This window comes from Malus sylvestris, chromosome 15 (assembly GCF_916048215.2).
Source record: "Malus sylvestris chromosome 15, drMalSylv7.2, whole genome shotgun sequence".
NCBI lineage: Eukaryota > Viridiplantae > Streptophyta > Magnoliopsida > Rosales > Rosaceae > Malus > Malus sylvestris.
In genome coordinates, this window is record NC_062274.1 from 19,737,906 (window position 1) to 19,757,723 (window position 19,818).

Consider the following 19,818-nt stretch of genomic DNA (forward strand, 5'->3'; position numbering starts at 1 on the left):
GCTTGATCGTGTTACAATATTGAATATTGTTGAACTAAAATTTGAAGGACATTTGTTCACATCCTTTGCCTAATGCACAGTAAAAATAAATGCAAGACAATCAAAGGTTCCGAAGGCCTTTTGGGCCCTACTGGGCCAGACCAAAACTTTGGGCCCAACTTAACGGCTATCGTCCCGTTCCCTTCCTCTCTCACGCCTTCGGTTGACTAATCAAATAGTTCGTTAATACGTTTCCACGACGGCAGCGAATGATCCGAACCCCAAGAAGGATAAGGAAGCATCCAGTCCCACGCGCCCTCACATTTTCCAACCTCAACGCTTACACTTTAGTCTTTGTCTCTCCTCTAGGCCAGCAGTCCTGTCCACGCGCTCTCATCGCGCTGCCCTTTCAACAACTTCACTAATAAAAAATGTAAAAATAATAGACTTTTATTTTTTCTGTTGGATAAAAAAAAATAAAACGCTCAGGCTTCTCTCCCGCTAATCCAATATCCGCACACACGGACACAGCCAAAGCAAAGCGAACCAATCGTTCCCTTCCATCCTTCGTTTCATTTCCTTCGCTTCCATTTCGTTTCGCAGAGTCTGCGATTTCGTAATTCTGTTGCGTACGGTGATCGCGACGCTCTCTAATGGCGGGAGGAGTGGTGGTAGACGCGCAGTACCTCAAGGAAGTCGAGAAGGCGCGCCGCGACCTTCGCGCGCTCATCGCCTACAGGAACTGCGCTCCGATCATGCTTCGTTTGGCGTAAGCGCTCCGTTTTTCGCTTTCGTCTTGTTCGTTTCATTTGTCACTGTAGTGGTCTGTTTGGTTGCCGAGAAAATCTAGGGAGAAAGAAGGAAAATAAAATTCGTTTATGATATAGTGATGTGCAGTTTTAAATTTCTGTATAAGTATCAATTCGTCAGTTATTTTTTAGAATTTTCTGTTTGACCAAACAGAGCCTTAGCTATGGAGTGTGCATTTTCTGCTACTGAAATATGAAAGAGAAGTTTTATTTACTAATCTTTATTAATATTGCTACTCCGAAGTTAAATACAATCAGTTGATGCAGGTGGCATGATGCTGGAACATACAACGCCGAAACGAAAACAGGAGGAGCTAATGGCTCGATCAGGAACGAGCATGAGTTAGGCCACGGTGCGAATAGCGGTCTGAAAATTGCTGTTAATTTCTGCGGTGAGAGTTTTTCTGAAACTTTTAAGTAATCAATAGACTGTTGGATTATGATTTTTGTTGTTTCTTAGAGTTAAGGCCAATTTTGAGTTGCTCAACTGTTTGAATGTCTGAAATTGGAAACTTTTCGGTCTCCGGAAGTTTGATGGTAGATTTCAAACAGTTAGAATTTTCACCCTGACGTTTTTTGTTGTTCTGTTTTGATGCCAGAGGAAGTGAAAGCCAAATATTCAAAAATCACGTATGCGGACCTTTACCAGGTGAATTTTGTTTTGAATCTCTCCCTGTTCATTGCAAATCATTGGCTTTAGTTTGCACTTGTGAAGCAAAGAAGATAGATAGAAATAAGCTGATGCATTTAGATTACATTTACTGGATGGGGCTTTTACTTTTTCTGTACATATTGGACGAGCAAGTGCCTAATTCTGTATAAGAATCTGATTTAAGAGTAACTCGTAATTCGATGTTTTATGATCCTAGCTTGCTGGGGTTGTCGCTGTCGAGGTCACTGGAGGCCCTACTATTGAGTTTGTTCCTGGCAGAAAGGTGTGTTCACGACTTCATGGCAGTTGTTAACAGCACATTTATTAAATATGTTGACGGCAGTTGTTGACTTTGCTTTTTATTGCTGAATCAGGATTCGTTGGAGTCTCCTGAAGAAGGGCGGCTTCCAGATGCCAAAAAAGGTATGCAGCCAATGCCTATAAAACGTTTCTTCTTTCGCAGGTTGTTTTTAGTGTTGTGAGGTTTGGTTTTTCAATTTTGCTGCAGGTGCATCGCACTTGAAGGACATCTTTTACCGCATGGGTCTGTCTGATAAGGACATTGTGGCACTGTCTGGAGCTCATACACTGGTAGCTTTTTCCATGGACTCGACAATGTGTAAAGTTTGCATCCATTATATATAATAGTATACGTATAACAAATACTACTTTGATTCTGTAGGGTAGAGCACATCCAGAAAGGTCAGGCTTTGAAGGCCCTTGGACTAGTGAGCCTTTGAAGTTCGATAATTCATACTTTACGTAAGTAATTAATATTATACCTTAAAATTTAAAACTTCTATTACTTTAGTTTACTTTCGTTTGATCGTGCAGTACATATTGACTATTAATGTTGTTGTACCTGAATCTTGATCAGTGAACTACTGAAAGGGGAATCAGAGGGGCTGTTGAAACTTCCCACAGACAAGGCTTTGCTGGACGATCCTCAGTTCCGCCGCTTTGTTGAACTTTATGAAAAGGTAATTAATTCCGTTCATCTGTGGTAAATTAGAAATTTCTGGGAAATTTAAGAGAGCTTCGATGAAATGTTGATCAACAAAATAAAGCTTTGCCTTTCTGCTCAATCCCTTTGCAGGATGAGGATGCATTTTTCAAAGACTACGCAGCGTCACACAAGAAACTATCAGAGCTAGGATTCACTCCATCTTCTTGTGTGAAGGAAGCTGCAAAGACCAGTACCATATTGGCACAAAGCGCAGTGGGAGTTGCTGTTACTGCGGCGGTGGTGATCCTGAGTTACTTATACGAAGTTCGTAAAAATGCCAAGTGAAAATGTTGTCTTTGTAATAATATCATCATGAGAAGTCAGTGAAGTATCTTCGATTCAGCGAACATAATAATACTTGTTGTAAGGGGGAGTTGAACTTTGCTGTAATAAGTTCTAAAATTCACGACTTGCGCTTATGATTGACATGTTTCCAATGTTCTTGATCTCATTTCTTGCTTTTCGTAACTTGACGAAGAAATATGAATAGCATGAGAAAGAAGTAATGCTTTTCTTGTTTCCCTGGGAAGCAATCCTGTCAATCATTTCCCTTTATTCTGATTCTTCTTCTACGCCATATATAGCCTGCAGCAAAATCTTCCTTGTAAATTGCAACTAAAGTTAGCAGTTTACGTTTCCACGCTCTCATGGCTGCGCCAGTAGTAAACGAAGAGTACCTCAAGGAAATTGAGAAGGCTCGCCGAGACCTTCGTGCTCTTATCTACAGCAAGAACTGCGCTCCTACAATGCTTCGTATAGCGTAATTGTTCATCCTCCATTTTTCCTTCAACTTGGTTCCTCCATTAACTTTCCTTTGATTGCTCGAGAAAACTGGTGAAGAAAGAAATGGCCATTCGAATTTGTTATCTTGTTCCCATCATTCTAGCATTTTCTCAGCAACCAAACACGAAAGATAGCTATTTCAGGTTACTGAACTTCTGATACGCGTATAACTGCTGTGTTTTGATAGGTGGCATGACGCTGCAACGTACGATGCTAGACTAAAGACGAGAATACCTGGAGGACCTAATGGCTCAATCAGGAACAAGGAAGAGTTAAGTCACAGTGGAAATAAGGGATTGGAAACTGCAGTTGAGTTATGTGGTAAGCTTTCGATTTCATACACTTGATCTCACTTCTCTTAAATAAGTTCTCTAATTTGTTTCTGATTCTGCTGTGACTTGCAGAACAAGTAAAGGCCAAACACCCAAAAATCACATATGCTGATCTCTACCAGGTTTTTACTTTCAAATGTTTTTATTGGTTTAAGGGGCTTTCTATGGAAGTGCTTTTAACAGCTAAACAGCTAAAGGCTTGTCTTACAGCTTGCTGGGGTTGTGGCAGTGGAGATCACCGGAGGTCCATCCATTGACTTTGTTCCGGGTAGAAAGGTATGTGCATGGAGAAGTTTCGCATCACCTACCCAACTCATTCTTTTTAATACCTTTCTTTACCTCTGAATCAGGACTCGAATCAATCTCCACCCGAAGGCCGCCTTCCAGATGCCAAACTTGGTATGTCATGGACCATGTTCATCCAGTTTTGTAACGTAAAACGGTTTTGAAATCTGCACTTGTTTGATTTTGTTAATAGGTGCATCACATTTAAGGGAAGTTTTCTATCGGATGGGTCTGTCTGACAAGGACATTGTGGTATTATCTGGAGGCCATACACTGGTAAGTTTCTCTCTATCCGTTGTAAAAGTAGAATATGTTATTCATTTTAATCTACACAGTGTTAAGAATTAGAATTCATCTTTTTCTTTTGGTTATGTAGGGAAAGGAACATAAGAGATCTGGCTTTCAAGGCCCCTGGACAAAGGAGCCTTCAAAATTCGACAACTCATACTTCGTGTAAGACATTCCTGAAAAGGTTTATCTACTTTTATATGCAGAATGGAGTTATCTATGTTCATCTGATTCGAATAAAACCGTACGTGGATACGTAAAACTCTGTGATCAGGGACCTATTGAAAGGGGAAACGGAGGGACTCTTACAACTTCCCACAGACAAGGCTTTGGTGGAGGATCCTGTGTTCCGTCGCTATGTTGAGCTATATGCAAGGGTAAATAAGATGAATTTTGGTTTGGAAGTCTCTACGAGATCTTATGTAGCGGTGTGAAATTCGTAGAATATGTAGAGACTAGTCTGTGATAGTTGATAATTTGACCATGTTCATGTATATGTGCAGGATAATGATGCATTCTTCAGAGATTATGCAGTATCACACAAGAAGCTATCAGAATTAGGCTTTAATCCCCCTTCACAGCGTCCGAAAGTGGTGCTTACTCTTACAATTGCTGCTGCAGTAGTGGCGGCATTGGTGTACGATAAATGCGAAAGTTTCATAAAAAACATGACGAGCCTCATTTAGGGCAGCCACTTACCCGTCTCTCTCTATCTTTCTCATTACACGACTATTTAGAGTGGAAACTACAAAAACTGGGAACCCGAATCTTGGTCACCTAGGCGTGTATGTATTATGTTCCACACTGTAATTAATTGGTGTTATTGCTCAAACTCATTATATATTTCCAAAAAATCCCTTAAATCCTTTACAAGGCTAACTACGCACCCCCGTGGCCGGAAAGGCCAACCGCGTTTGTCTAGGAAAGGATCCCGGAGTGCTGGCCCCAAGCCTCCATGAATTCGGCATCACAATGTACTACTACAGGAGCCAAAAAGTCTCCATAACTTTTTAAGGAAAAATAGCAACGGGAAGTACGAAAACTTAAATAAAAATGGTTGAGATTTGAAGAAAATGAGCCTTTGTTATTCTGCTGAAAGACTTGGCTTATATGAATACATAGAGTAATCAGCTTCTGCTGAGTGGATTATTAAAGGGGAGAACAAGTTCATCTCCAGACGAAAAGAACACTATTTAACTCCTCGGATTAGACGAATTAAGGTAATTAAGGTAAGCAATTATTGTTAGTTTAGGCCCTTGGACTTATAGACAGTGTAATATCCTGAAAAACCCTGAGCCTCTTCTCAACCTTCTTCGGAAACATCCCGGAACAGTTGCTGATTCCAACCGCCTTCCCAGCCTCATTTGTCGGGTCAATGACCGCGGCGATGATAGCCTCTTCGAAGTCCTTGTTGTCGGGCAACAATCCTGTCAACTCAGTCCCTGTTCCTTCAAGAGAGAGCCTTCTTCGGGTCTTGTTCTCTGGTACGACCAAATCCACAACAGGTTTAGGGATCTCAATCGCCTCGGTCACTCTCATTGAAGTCGCAGCATTCCCGGACCTTGTCCTCTTAAGCGTCTCAGCAAATTGAGTGGCGGTTGGGGCGGCCGAAATGGACTTTGAGAAGTAAGGCTTTGCAGCAACATTAAGTGAGTTTGGTTGAGGGACTTGATTGATAATTTTATGCTGAGGAAATCCCATCTTCGGGTTTGCGAAAAAGTTGGAGTTGATATTCTCATCAGCAAACTCATCGGGCTGAGATTTCACAGAACCTGTTGTTGGCAAACTTGTGTGGTGGTGGTCTCTGCAAGGCTGAGGCTGCCAAATCGATGAAGAACCCAAAAAGGCATCGAAAAGCCTGCTCTGCTCGACGCGATCCCCGCCCTTGTTCATCATCTCAGACTCAAGATCTTTGAGCATCTGCTGAGCCCTCTCATAGGCCTTGAGATGGGAATCTGTCCCTCTTGGACCATCCACAACTGCCGGCTTAACACGACGGAGATTCTCTTTAGCCTCAGAAATTCTTCCTTGCTTCATTAGGCAGATTCCGAGGTTGCACATCTTGTTGTTATCCGGCGCAATTGTCAGTGCTCGGCGATAAGCATCTTCTGCTTCAATGTAGTTGTTCTGCTGCATCAAAGCCCAACCCAAGTTCCCCTGAGACACACATAAAGTTATTTAGTACTATCTTCCAGTAATTTCGAAGTTGAATTAAAACAAATACTTGGTTTTGGTTTTGGATTGTAATCTCACCAGTAATCTAGTGGCTTCTTGTTCCACAGAGACCTGGAATTTCTTCCCCTGAGATCTGGCAGTTTTCGTGCGCTTTCCGTTGAAAGCCATCCCTTTTTGAATCAAGTACAACTTGTGCCTCAAAAGTGATATTTGGTCATCCAATCTCCCACATCTCTATAAAAATTAAGTCAATCAAATTATCAGTAAATTGTAAAGATTAAAAAACTTAATGAAATTTTATTCGGGGCTTTTCGCCAAAAAAAAAAAAAAAGTACCTTGTAAAGATCCAGAAGAATGTTGTCAAGAGACTCCTGAGCTTGATCCGAACACCGGTGTCTCAACGACTTGATGGCCTCAATCGCTTCTTCTGCCCGGCTCTGTTGCTTCATCACAATCGCCATGTCCTTCAAAGCACTATCCACTCTGTCCCCAGAATTAATGGCTGCCCAAAACAGCGGGATTGCCTTCTCCGGATCCTTCTCCACCAGCTATTCAAATTTCAAAATTGAAAAACCAGAAAACCCATCAATCAAAACACGACCCAAAACTCAAAACCGGAAAAATTCAAGTTTTGAGAACCAAATTTTGTAAAGGGCCCAGAGGATTTATTCACCTGAACATTCTTGGCTCTGACATAAGGAGTGTCGCCTACCGGAACTTTGTGAGTTACGTGAAATGACTCAGTTCCGACGGAATGAGTCCTCGAAATTCCGAGAGGCTTGGCCGGAGAGGAAGGAGCAGACTTGGTGGGTCTGAAACCAGGCGGAGCATTCCACATATCTTGCAACATCTTTGATTTTGAATGATTTGATCTCACAATTGAAGCGAATCAAAAGATGAAGAAGCAGATATGTGGAAGGCTTTGGATTTAGGAGAGAGAAAGTCTCTAGGAGAGAAGAAGAATGGAGGGAGAGAGAAGGGAAGAGTGCAGGAATCGGTGTGATTTGGTGGGGTAATTTGAGAAAAATATAGGGATTTGAAATTTTGACCGTTGGGGGTTAACGTTCTACAAACTAGCCGTTAGGGTGTGTTTGTATAATGGAGGGGAAAATGATCGTATGCGCGTATCCACACCGTTGTCCAAGTTTGCTTATTTATTTATTTATTTTCCAAATTTCGGATCTACTTGGGGTTGGTCCTTTTGGGGTACTTCCGTAATATGACAGATATGATAATGAAGGTGCCAAAATTCACAAAGAAATAAAACTATGACTTGCTAGAAAAGATTGGTTTTGTTGTAAAATCGACGGTGTGTATGCACTGGATTAAACAAGACAAAAATTTACGAGGTTCCTCTATAGTCAGTGTAATTGGAGTACGTCCTCGGAGCAGCAGTTGTGCTTTCATTTATAATCTATAATCATAAAAATACAAAGATGACTCTCCTTATTATCTCTCTATTCCTCCTCTCTTCTCAGCCGTTTGGCTTCTCTCCTCATTCGTATCTCTCCTCCTTCTTCACCTCTCATTCATTTTATAAGCAAAGAGAACATTATTCATTTTACAAATTTTCCACAAATGAATAGTGAAAATACTGTGCATAAATAGTAACAAACCACTCATGTGGGCCATTCACATATTATTCACAACACTATTCCTTGGATGGCCACAAGTCTTCGATTGACTCGTTAAAATCTTGATTTGGGATGCTCCCCCTGATGAGTATCTTCCCCTGATTTCAAATCATTTAGGCTGATCGTTGATCATTCTGCTTTAGTTTCTTAGCGAGAAGAGTTACAGAAATAGGTGCTTTACTTGTTGTTAACTATCCACGGACTTGCTCTTGAACTGGGCTAAATGGTCTTCTGATTTCCTCTAAAAGTATGTATTTACTTCATTTATCTAGAGCTAAATTTGATTCAAGAGTGGTGGACACTTGATCTTAAATCAGACTTGTGATTTCTTCAAGGACCGTTAAGGCTTGATCTTGAATGAAATTGGATCACGAGAAGCTTCAAGTGGCAAGTGATCTTCGACTCTATCGTAGATGAATCGGCACATGTTTGTTACGCTTATTGATTCTTCACGAGCTTCAATGTATCATTTTCAATTGCCTTATTTGTTTCCCTTGCATAAGTGGTATTTCCCTAGTTTTTCCCCATGCAAGTGTGACATCTTCTCTTGCAGTATTTGTATCCTGATGCAGGAGTGGAATGTAACCCTGGCATTTGAATGGTCATTCAGAACATCACTTCTCAGCGACTGATCATGCTTGGCAGCTTTAGTGTAAATAACTAACATCATATCAACAGTTGAAGATGAGTACTCGATAGCAATGCAAGGTAAGCAACCAGGCAAAGGTTTCGGGCAATCAGTTCTAGATCGGGAGCTTGATTCCAAGTGGCGACTGATTGCTCTCTTTCTCATTGTCTTGCAGATAAGAACAAGGACAAAGGAAATGATATGGAGAAAGCATGATATAAGATACCCTTGCTTTCAACCCTGATGATATGAGATACTCTTGCTCTGGTGTGACTTGTTTTGAAGAGGTATTCTCGAAGAGAAAGAAAACTGAGTATTTTGGGATGCTTTGTTGAAGATGCATTTTCAGAGAGGAGGAAGAGTTAGACATTTTGCAAGTCTTCCTTGCCATGGAGAATGGAGGTCAACATATGTAAGGATTTAAGCAAATAATGATGATGTTCCCTTACTATTGTCGGCAACTGTTGGGTAATTGAAACAATAAGATTCACGCGTTTTAAGATTTATGCGTTTTAACCTTTGTCAAAGATCTTTGACAAAACTGCATGTGTAATCCGAAAAAGCTAAGATTGCGTGTGAGAAATTTTGAGGAACCTTGATTCAAGAAATCCGGCTTTTGAAATTCGGAGAGCGGTGCCTTTTTGAACAAGTGGCTCTTTTGGCACTTCTTTTTAAAGAGGCATCAATTGTGCTCAAAATGTATGCTCGGAAAACTGCTGCATGTAGAATTTTCCCCTTCTTGCACTTTTGAGATTTTATTTGACCTCATTTTTCCTTCATCATTTCTGAAAATGGCTTGCCTATTTAATCTTTATTTAGATTTGAGTCTCGGGAGGGATACATACGAGTTGCGTCAAGATAATATATGGCGCACGTCCTTCTTATCTTCTAATGGTCTTCTTACAGTTAGAAACTTTGTGATGAGGGTTAATACAACTGCTATAGTAGTAGCTAGGAACATTCTCACTCTAAAGGATAACAGAATCCTTTCAAATCAGTCTGATGAGTCAGATGTTCAAGACTCATTGGCTCTCAGTGTTTAGTGTGCTGGCTCCATTTCTGATATGGGTCAACGCCTACTTGCTCAAACTCACCAAGTTGAATCATTGACGACTGAGGTGACAAGTCTTAAACAAGAGATCAGATGGCTCAAGCATGAGAATAGAGTGTTACACATACTTACAAATAATTACTCAACGAGCATGAAAAGAAAGCTCGACCATCTGCTGGAATCTGAAAGTCGGACTCAAAGTGACAATCAGAGGTTCGAGGCTTTATTCCAAAGGCACCTATTGCCTTCGTCATCCGGAGTTTTACCAAGTATTAAGGCTCCAAATAATCAACCTCTGGTGCTTCCCCTTTCTGGGGTACTTCCGAGTACTGAGGCATCACATGAGTAACCATTATGAATGCTCCATCCTGTTTGTTTGTTTGTTTTAACTCATGTATATGTATATGTCTGTAATTTCTCGGAAATGTCAATAGATAAGCTTTATTTCATTCAATGTATTGTGTAAATACAATAAAGCATATATTTCACTAAGATGTGGTATTTCTAGACCAAATATCAATTTATCTTTACCCTTTCGAAGATAAATGATCGTTCTTAGTGTCTAAATCATTAGAGTATTCAACTCATAATCTTCAATCCATATGATTATTATGATGTTGGCATATTGTTCGATATACAGTTCTAGACAATATTTCTCTCAACACTTTATAATCTTTCTAGACTCTTCGGGAGTTTCAATTTAATATCATCAACTCTTGCAAGAGATTTTAGTATGTTGCAACAATATCATAAGGGTAGTACTCACTAAGGCAATTTATACCAGTCATTGGTATTGAGTACATATTTTATGTTTTACCCTTCCGGGGTTTTCTTCAAGCAATTTGAATCCTTCAGGGATTTTCTACACTTCCTGACACATTTTCCTTTGGAGTTTATATAGAGCAATTTGCTCCTATGTATACTTGAAAGATTTACTTATGAAGATATGATGTGGGCGACTCACAACCCTTTGTATATAATTCTCCATTCATATGAACTTGTTTACAAGAGTATAATTTCAGGTTTCAATTAGTGACCTTGTGTCATATCATGTGAGTATATTTAACTGTATTACAAATGCCTATATGTAACCACCTTGGTTCAACATCTTTTGGTTATTTGTATTGTAGTCAAGTATATAGGTCCATTTTCCACATTCTTACAAAATTGTAATGGAATTGCCTTTCTCCATTCTTGGTCAATAATGTTTGTTGACGGAAAAAGAACGGGACTCAATATCAACACAACTCATTGATGAATTTAGTAGCTACTTGTAAAACCCAAAATTACCATTGGTTATTATCAATTTGTGATCCCATATTCTCAATTGCATGCGCATGCTTAAAACTTTTCATTTCTTTGGATATCCATTGCCTCTTCAAGGGCATTACACTGTCTCTTCCAGGACAGTTATAGTTTAGAGAATGTGGATCATAACCTCATCTGGAGCGTTATAGAGCTTGGATTTTAATTTCCACTTCCTGGAGCTGAGTTATTGGAACCTATAAGTCTATCATGCTTCATGCATGAGACATCACTACTTGCTTAAATCCCTATATATGTTGACCTTCATTCTCCATGGAAAGGCATACCTGCAAAATGTCTAACTCTTCCTCCTCTTTAAGAATGCATCTTTAACAAAGGATCTCGAAATACTCAGTTTTCTTTCTCTCTGAGAATACCTCTTCATAACGAGTCACACCAGAGCAAGATTATCTCATATCATCAGGGTCGAAAGCAAGGGTATCTGATATCATGCTTTCTCCATGTCCTTTCCTTTGTCTTTATTCTTATCTGCAAGACAAAGAGAAAGAAAGCAATCAGTTGCCACTTGGAATCAAGCTCCTGATCTGGAACTGATTGCCCGAAACCTTTGCCTGGTTGCTTACCTTGCATTGCTATCGAGTACTCATCTTCCAACTGTTGTGAGAAGATGTCACACCTGCATGAGGAAAAACTAGGGAAATACCACTTATGCAAGGGAAATAGATAATGCAATTAAAAATGATACATCGAAGCTCATGGAGAATCAACAAGCGCAACAAACATGTGCCGATTCATCCCAGATAAAGTCGAAGGTCACTTGCCACATGAAGCTCCTCGTGGTCCAATTTCATTCAAGATCAAGCCTCAACGATTCTTGAAGAAATCACAAGTCAAATTCAAGATCAAGTGTCCACCACTATTGAATCAAATTTAGCTCCAGATAAATGAAGTAAATTCAGACTTTTGGAGGAAATCAGAAAACCCTCCAGCCCAGTTCAAGAGCAAGCCCGTGGAAAGTTAACAACAAGTAAAACACCTCTTTCTGTAACTATTCTCACTAAGAGACTGAAGCAGAATGTTCAACGACTAGCCTAAATGATTTGAAATCAGGGGGAGATACTCATCAGGGGGAGCATCCAAAACAGATCAAGATTTTAACGAGTCAATCGAAGACTTGTAGCTATCCAATAGAGAGTGTTGTGAATAATATGTGGATGGCCCACATGAATGGTTTATTACTATTTATGTACAGTATTTTCACTATTCATTAGTGGAAAATTTGTAAAATGAATAGTGTTCTCTTTGCTTATAAAATGAATGAGAGGTGAAGAAGGAGGATAAATACGAATGAGGAGAGAAGCCAAACGGCTGAGAAGAGAGGAGGAATAGAAAGATAATAGGGAGAGCCATCTTTGTATTTTTATGATTCTAGATTATAAATGAAAGCACCACTGCTGCACCGAGGACGTACTCCAGTCACACTGATTGTAAAGGAACCTCGTAAATTTTGTGTCTTGTTTATTCCACTGCACACACACCGCCGATTTTACAACATGTTCCTTTTTTACATAAATTTGGTTGGGGTTTTTAGATTTTTTTTTCATTTTGTGGATGAGTGAGCTTATATGTCTAGACTTTAAAAGGAAAAATTACACATAGAGTGTACTTTTAATATTTAATTTTATATTGAGATAACACTGTTCAAACATTTCAAGGAAAGACAAAAGTTAATACATGTGGAAGATGATATCATTGACTTTTTTTATCTGAATCGTGAGTTACGAAAATAGCCTCTCATACAATATCGTAAAACAGTAACAGCTGCCACCTGGAGTTCATGATACGAAGACCATAAAGAAGGCATTCATGCCAAATGGTTTTGAGCCAAATGGCATTAAGCCAAATAATTCCATCAGCAGTTCTTACTTGATCACATCCTTGGTAATTGACTCTGCTACAACAAATGGAAATCACAGCTCACTCATTCACTAAGGATCCACTTGGAACGAATGAAACAAATGTGCAGCAGAGTCAGAGATTCTGACCTTCAATGGATGATAAACTCCCCAGATAAACTACCTAATGGTGGTGGATAATTTTAGAAAGACAGTACTAGTGTGTTTAAATTTTTTTTTGGCAAGGAATCCGGGCCATTTCAAGATGGGGCGAATGGTGTGAGATCCAAGAATTTTCCATCACCTACTAATGATAATACAGTTGAGGCAGAATCAATTGAACAATAAGAGCCAGATGTTTATATATCTCTCGTGGCTTTGCAGGATAGAACTAGAGATCTCAAAGTTTTGTTGGTTTCTTAATACAATAAATCTGTCAGCTGGCAGCCCAATGATCCGTTGATCACATTGGTCGTAACATGCCACATCTCTTAATCATCTGTCAACTGGTAGCCCAAGTCTATTGCCTATTGATCTCCCTCTCTCGCACATATATTTTCGTTGTGATAATTTCTAGAATCATTTGCTTATAAATTATTGTTTAATGTTTGGCAAGTTACTTATCTTTTTCGTAATTTTGAATTAATTCTCGTGTATACTTGTTACCTTTATGTTTCGATTAGATTGATTTTGTTTGTAGCTTCTGATGTAGTATCAAAACCTATTTGCCTTCACATTTTCAGATATAGTATTAAATTTTGATTTGTATATAATGTGTTAATTTTGGAATAACATGTATAGTGTTGTTTGCAAGATTGTGTAATGCGTGATTGCACCTTCAGTCAATCCGTGAAGGATTGTTCTTCCCTTAGGCTAGGAAAATCTAAAAAAAAATAATGGAAAAGCCATTTCCACCGCCTTAGGCTAGGAAAATTTAGAAAAATAATGGTCAAGACGGGTTGAACTGATTCTGCAAAAAGATATCGAGGACGGATTGAACTGATTATGCAAAAATGATAGAGGACTGATTGAACTGATTTTGCAAAAATGGTCTATGATTGATTGAATTGATTATGTAAAAATGGTCAATGACAGATTGAACAGATTTTGCAAAAATAGTTGAGAAAATGTTGAACTGATTGTGCAAAAATGTTTTATGACCGATTGAATTGATTCTGCAAAAATGATCAAAGACGGGTTACACTAATTATGCAAAAATTGTCAAGGATGCGTTGAATTGATTATTCAAAAATGATCAAGGACTAATTGAACTAATTCTACAAAAAATGGTCGATGACTGATTTTGCAAAAATAGTCGAAGACGGGTTGAACTGATTCTGCAAAAATGGTCGAGGACTGATTGAACTGATTCTGCAAAAATAGTCGAGAATGAATTGAGTTTATGGCACATATTAATTTTGTAGGAGTTGTGAGAACTAGGTTCTATTAATAGCCCTAAAGCCTTAGGGTATGATTGATATTTTAAAGCATTGTTTCCATGTTTTTGGCCTAGGCTTTAGTTGATTTTATGTTTTTATCTCTCATTGACATATTTAAAAACTAGTGGAGTTCCTTGAAATATAGTAAATTTTTTCTCTCTATATAAAGCTCCCATTTTAAAATTTTGCTACACTTTTAATTACATATTCAAGTTCAACAATATATACATAACTATTTACCCACGTGAGATTGGCCTCTGCACGCTCAGGCGGGTGCCAAGTGGCTTTTTTTGTAAATTATATTAGTTTTATTTGTTTTTTGTAAGAGTATAAAAGGAGAGAAACATGAATTTTAAAAAAAAAATTTGTTTGGTTAGTTTACCATTTTACCCTCGTTTAATTTTGTCTTATTATTTTAGATATTTGTTTGGATTTTAATAAGTTTAACCATTTGCAAGATGGCTCGTCACTGCAGTGATGAAAAAAATCATGCTCATGCATCCTGCTACAAGTTTGATCTCCATCATTTCTCATCTTCTTAACAACTAATTATTTAATCTGTACAGTATCCCCCCTACTTAAAAAACATTGTTACCATTAGTTGCCCTTTTGCTTTTCTAAGAGTATCAACTGATTCATCGAAAGAAAAAAAAGGAACAAAATTTTAAATTAAATTCTCAATCCTTCAAAAGGAATTTGATATAATGTTGCCCCAGATTCGACCCGAAAAAAACTTTACCTAATTATGAGCCCAAATCAATCTCTACCAGAAGAACCTAGGCCCACTGGGCCCAGTTCCTCAGGAAGAGAGAAAAAAGGTTCATCCAAGTCCAAATTATGACCAGCACTCCCATCTCTAACTAAATTCTGAAATTTTCTATTATACATTACCAATTCCTTTGTGAAATACATTACCAGTTCCTCAGGTGAACTTCTGCTTCACATTACAATTGTCCCATAACAGAATGAGATCGCTACATACAATTGGAAACGAGGGTGCGGTGGCCATAGCCAAAGGCCTTGACTATCAAACAACCGGCAGCCGCTGCTTCAGAGTTCAGACTATAGCATCCGGTCCCGAAAGCTGTCTGCTTTATCAAGTCTAGCTGTACCCGAGCTTGATGATTCGGCCATTGCATCAGGAGATGCTGCTATCTGGGATGCATCTTTCTTCAGAGAAGTTGGTATACCTGAAACTTCCTGAAGAATAAGAGGAGAACATAAGTTAACACATCTAAACACGAGGAAAGAATCCGACAGGGCAGGTCGAATGGGGCAATGGACCTCGTTCTATATCACATAGTTGTCAAAATAATATAGAAATAACTGCTAATATTGCAAATGAGTAACTTAAAGCAACCAATTCCAGATCACCTTCATCAGATGCAACCGCAAGTCACAAGGTCGAACTTGATTTCCAATGCATGCCATCACAAATTTTGAATAGCTATACAATTGTAGACATCGAAATTTCGGTAAATAAATGTTGACCGATAAATCAAAGTGTCAACGCTCATGTATTACATAAATTTTACACGTAGCGTGTGACTCAACGAAAATTGAAATGAGTTGGAAAAGTCATCAAATAGGACACGTGTCAACACCTGGCAGAAACGACTTATTTCATCCGGGATATTATATTCAAAATTAGGCCTTGGAAAATTCTATAAATACAAGCCCATTTCATTCATTTGGGGGGACGAATTCATATTACACCTTGAAGCTCTGAAGCTCTGAAACTCCGAAGCTCTCAAGCATCCAGATTCCCGAAGAATCAAGAAAGCTCTCTTCGTTCTTCGTTCTTCGTCCATCGCTCTTTCAAGATCAAGCCCCGACGGCCCTTGAAGAAAACACCATCATTCATCATCCGTTCATCCAAGATCAAGCCCCAACGGCCCTTTGGATCAACAATCATCCACCTCCAAGGTCAAGCCCCAACGGCCCTTTGGATCAACAATCATCCACCTTCAAGATCAAACCCCGACGGCCCTTGAAGAAAGTGTTCTTCGTTCATCGTTCTTCCAAGATCAAGCCCCAACGGCCCTTTGGATCAACAAACGTCGACAAATCCACACATCCAACCGTTCTTCAAGATTAAGCCCAAAAGCCCTTGAAGATCTGTTCATCACTGTTTCTTCAAGATCAAGCCCAAAAGCCCTTGAAGATCCGCTCAAATCCACCTTCAAAGATCAAGTCCATGGCCCTTTGAAGAAACTTCCAACTGTTCATCCAAGATCAAGCCTCGACGGCCCCTTGGATCAACGAAACACCCACCAATCAACACCTTACGGATATCGAATCAGAGGATAAATTTGAGAGAGATTGTAACCCAAAACCATCAAACATTTAAATATTTGTTTGTGCACGTCGTTTCTTGTCTCTTTCGTTTCAGGAATTTTCCGTGTTCACAAATTGGCACGCCCAGTGGGACAATCTCTGCCTTTCATCTATTTCTCCGTACAAGAAGATCAAAACGCACTTCCAAAATTAATGGCATCAAGGAAGGCTCAAACTGCTCCTGCAACTGGTGTCACTTTGGGCATCACAACTCGAAGCATGGCAAGAGCTACTTCTGCCACCTCTTTCACCTCTGCATCAACTCTGCCAAGGGAACAAGAGCACTCAAGGCACGAGCCTTTGATCACCTTAGCCTCACTAAGGGCACCAAGGGGGGGAAGCCCGAGGAAATACTCCGAATCCATGCTCTCCGATGCCGATTCAAGCGGTAGTGCAACCATGCAAGTCATGACCATTGGAGTAACTTCAATCGATGAGCAGCTGGCTCAGATGAATGAAGCAATCGCAAGGCTAACCCGAACTGTGGAAGAAAAAGACTTGCAAATTGCAGCACTCGTCAATCGACTAGAGGCGCAGGACGGCGATAAACCCGACCCAGAGAATGATCCACTAAAGAGAAGAGATGACGAAGAAGATGAGCCTCAGGTGGAGAAAAACGATGCAAAGCCGGAGCCAGACCAAGCAGCGGCACTCATGGGATCTCTTTCTATCCAGCGGCTGCAAGAGATGATCACCAACACCATCAAGGCACAGTACGAAGGGAGCTCAAATACCTCCGGGTTATACTCAAAGCCGTATTCAAAGAAGATCGACGCCTTAAGGATGCCGATGGGTTATCAACCACCAAAGTTCATGCAATTTGATGGAAAGGGAAACCCGAAACAGCATGTTGCCCACTTCGTTGAAACTTGCAACAACGCAGGAACCGAAGGGGATTACCTCGCCAAGCAGTTTGTGCGCTCGCTGAAAGGAAACGCCTTTGAGTGGTACACAGACCTAGAGCCTGAGTCCATCAACAGCTGGGAGCAGTTAGAGCGGGAATTCCTCAACCGCTTCTATAGTACCCGCCGCACTATGAGCATGCTAGAGCTGACGAGCACGAAGCAATGGAAGGAAGAACCAGTCATGGACTACATCAACCGATGGCGTAATCTAAGCCTCGACTGTAAGGACAGACTCTCCGAGATTTCTTCAATCGAGATGTGCATCCAAGGCATGCAATGGGGTTTGCAATACATCCTTCAAGGCATTAAACCACGGACATTCGAGGAATTGGCTACTCGCGCCCATGACATGGAGTTGAGCATCGCCCATCATGGGAAGAAAGAACCGATCGCCGACTACAAGAACGACAAAGTTCTTGGGACAAAGGTGGAAAAGGCCGCATGGAAACCCACCAAGGAAGCGATGACGGTCAACACAGCTCCCGTCAAAATCTCCACACGAGGCAAGGCGATTCAAACCGAAGCTTTTCGTGATCAAGAGATGCGTAGACGCACTTTGAAGGAGCTTGAGGAGAAGATTTATCCATTCCCCGACTCTGATGTAGTTGCCATGCTGGATGACCTGTTGGACAAGAAGGTGATCAGTTTGCCCGAGTGCAGACGGCCGGAAGAGATGAATCGTACCGACAACCCAAGATACTGTAAATTCCACCGCTTCATCAGTCATCCAACGGAAAAGTGCTTCGTACTGAAAGATCTCATCCTGAAGCTAGCACAGCAAGGGGAAATCGAGCTTGACCTCGAAGACACGGTGGCGGCACACACTACTACTATCGTGTTTGAATCACTCGATCCTGTGCATCTCCGAAGCATGCATGATCATTCCCGTCAATGTTCAAGTCACATGGCACCTCCTACACAACCATCACCGGGGGCAAGCAACCAAGATGCATCTACTGGTGATAAGAAATGGCGGACATCGGTGACCTACAAAAAAACGAGAAAGCCAAGACCACAAGCCACAAGGCCAAAAGAGGAGCCTAAACTCGCCCCTCAAACTTCAGTCTTCGAAAGACTGAATTATTCAAAACCTAGAATTGCAGCACTTGATCGCATCAATGGTCGAGACCAAACTTCTGTCTTCAAAAGGCTTGAGACGCCAACACCGCAAAGATCAGTCTTTGAAAGGTTATCAAAGCCCAAGAAACAAAGCGGCACAGCTAGATCGCCTCTGCAACGGTCGGCTTTGGACAGACTTGAAGAAACTAAGAAGCCTTCTAGAAATAGGAAGACAACGCCAAAGGGAGAGAAGCTCGACAGTCTAGCAGGAAAAAACGATGTTCAAAGCTTGATTCCTTCAAGGATGAAGCGCCAAGCAACTTTGGAAGTCGACACAAAAGGACCACTGAAGGTAAGGAGGCGCACCATCATCTACACCGGCCAATCTTCACGGCAACAAACCCAAGAGGACCGCACTGAAAAGAAGGCCCAAGAAGACAAAGAAGACGAAATCCTGGAAGAAGACATCACTTCAGGCTCTGTCAACTCAAAATTTTCACCTCAATCGCTGGAGGCATGCTCCAAAACCATGCTAGTCAAGCCGAGTGAAGTTGAAGGATGGACTTATGTCACTCCGAAGAAACTGCAGAAGAAGCATATGTCATCTCCACAAGTTCACCAACGGGAAAGGGGGCAAAGCAGCTCCTGTTCACCTCCAGAACAATGTGAAAGTGTTGGAGATAATGAAACCTTGACACAAAGATCGTCCATCCCCATCACGATGTGTGACATCTTCCCAGAAGACTTCTTCAACTACTCAGTCAAGGCTCCTTGCTATGAAGATTGCGAGGAACGACTCTCTCAGATCGCTTGACGAACCAACCGAAGCTCCTTGTCCGCACGAGCCTAAACTGTAGGACACAAAGCTCCTTGTCCGCACGAGCCTAAACTGTAGGACACAATGCTCCTCGCCCGCACGAGCCTAAACTGCATGGCACGAAGCTCCTGGTCTGCACGAGCATAAAAGGCAACACCAACGCTCCTGGTCTGCACGAGCATAAAAGGCAACACCAACGCTCATTGCCTGCACGAGCTGAAACGGCAACACGGCACCAAATGCTCCTTGTCTGCACGAGTTGAAACTGCGAACGACACCAACGCTCCTTGCCTGCACAAGCTGAAACTGCAACACGGCACCAAACGCTCCTTGCCTGCACGAGCTGAAACTGCAAACGACACCAACGCTCCTTGCCTGCATGAGCTGAAACTGCAAACGGCACAAAAAAAAAAATGTATTTTTGAACTACGTTTTGACTTGATCTCTTTCTTTGGAAGGGTACGTAGGCAGCTTGAAT

The 19,818-nt window shown here is 40.8% G+C and overlaps 3 protein-coding genes across 3 annotated transcripts; 2 read left to right on the forward strand and 1 right to left on the reverse strand.

Annotated features, from left to right (window-relative positions):
- The first annotated feature begins 456 nt into the window (after positions 1–456).
- LOC126604926 (L-ascorbate peroxidase 3-like) lies at positions 457–2,883 on the forward strand. Its single transcript, XM_050272252.1, has 9 exons — positions 457–748; positions 1,056–1,180; positions 1,388–1,437; positions 1,658–1,723; positions 1,815–1,863; positions 1,949–2,031; positions 2,123–2,202; positions 2,318–2,420; positions 2,537–2,883. The coding sequence occupies exons 1-9, from the start codon at positions 633–635 to the stop codon at positions 2,729–2,731; spliced, it is 867 nt and encodes a 288-aa protein (XP_050128209.1). The 5' UTR covers positions 457–632; the 3' UTR covers positions 2,732–2,883.
- A 134-nt stretch (positions 2,884–3,017) lies between these two features.
- On the forward strand, positions 3,018–4,966 carry LOC126604927 (L-ascorbate peroxidase 3-like). The gene is made up of 9 exons (XM_050272253.1): positions 3,018–3,206; positions 3,417–3,550; positions 3,634–3,683; positions 3,772–3,837; positions 3,912–3,960; positions 4,040–4,122; positions 4,223–4,299; positions 4,409–4,511; positions 4,638–4,966. Exons 1-9 carry the CDS (start codon positions 3,094–3,096, stop codon positions 4,818–4,820), a joined length of 858 nt encoding a protein of 285 aa, XP_050128210.1. The 5' UTR covers positions 3,018–3,093; the 3' UTR covers positions 4,821–4,966.
- Positions 4,967–5,197: 231 nt separating this feature from the next.
- Positions 5,198–7,319, reverse strand: LOC126604925 (protein POLLENLESS 3-LIKE 2-like). Its single transcript, XM_050272251.1, has 4 exons — positions 6,983–7,319; positions 6,645–6,857; positions 6,388–6,543; positions 5,198–6,291 (listed from the first exon to the last, which is right to left on the reverse strand). Exons 1-4 carry the CDS (start codon positions 7,157–7,159, stop codon positions 5,383–5,385), a joined length of 1,455 nt encoding a protein of 484 aa, XP_050128208.1. The 5' UTR covers positions 7,160–7,319; the 3' UTR covers positions 5,198–5,382.
- Between the last annotated feature and the right edge of the window lie 12,499 nt (positions 7,320–19,818).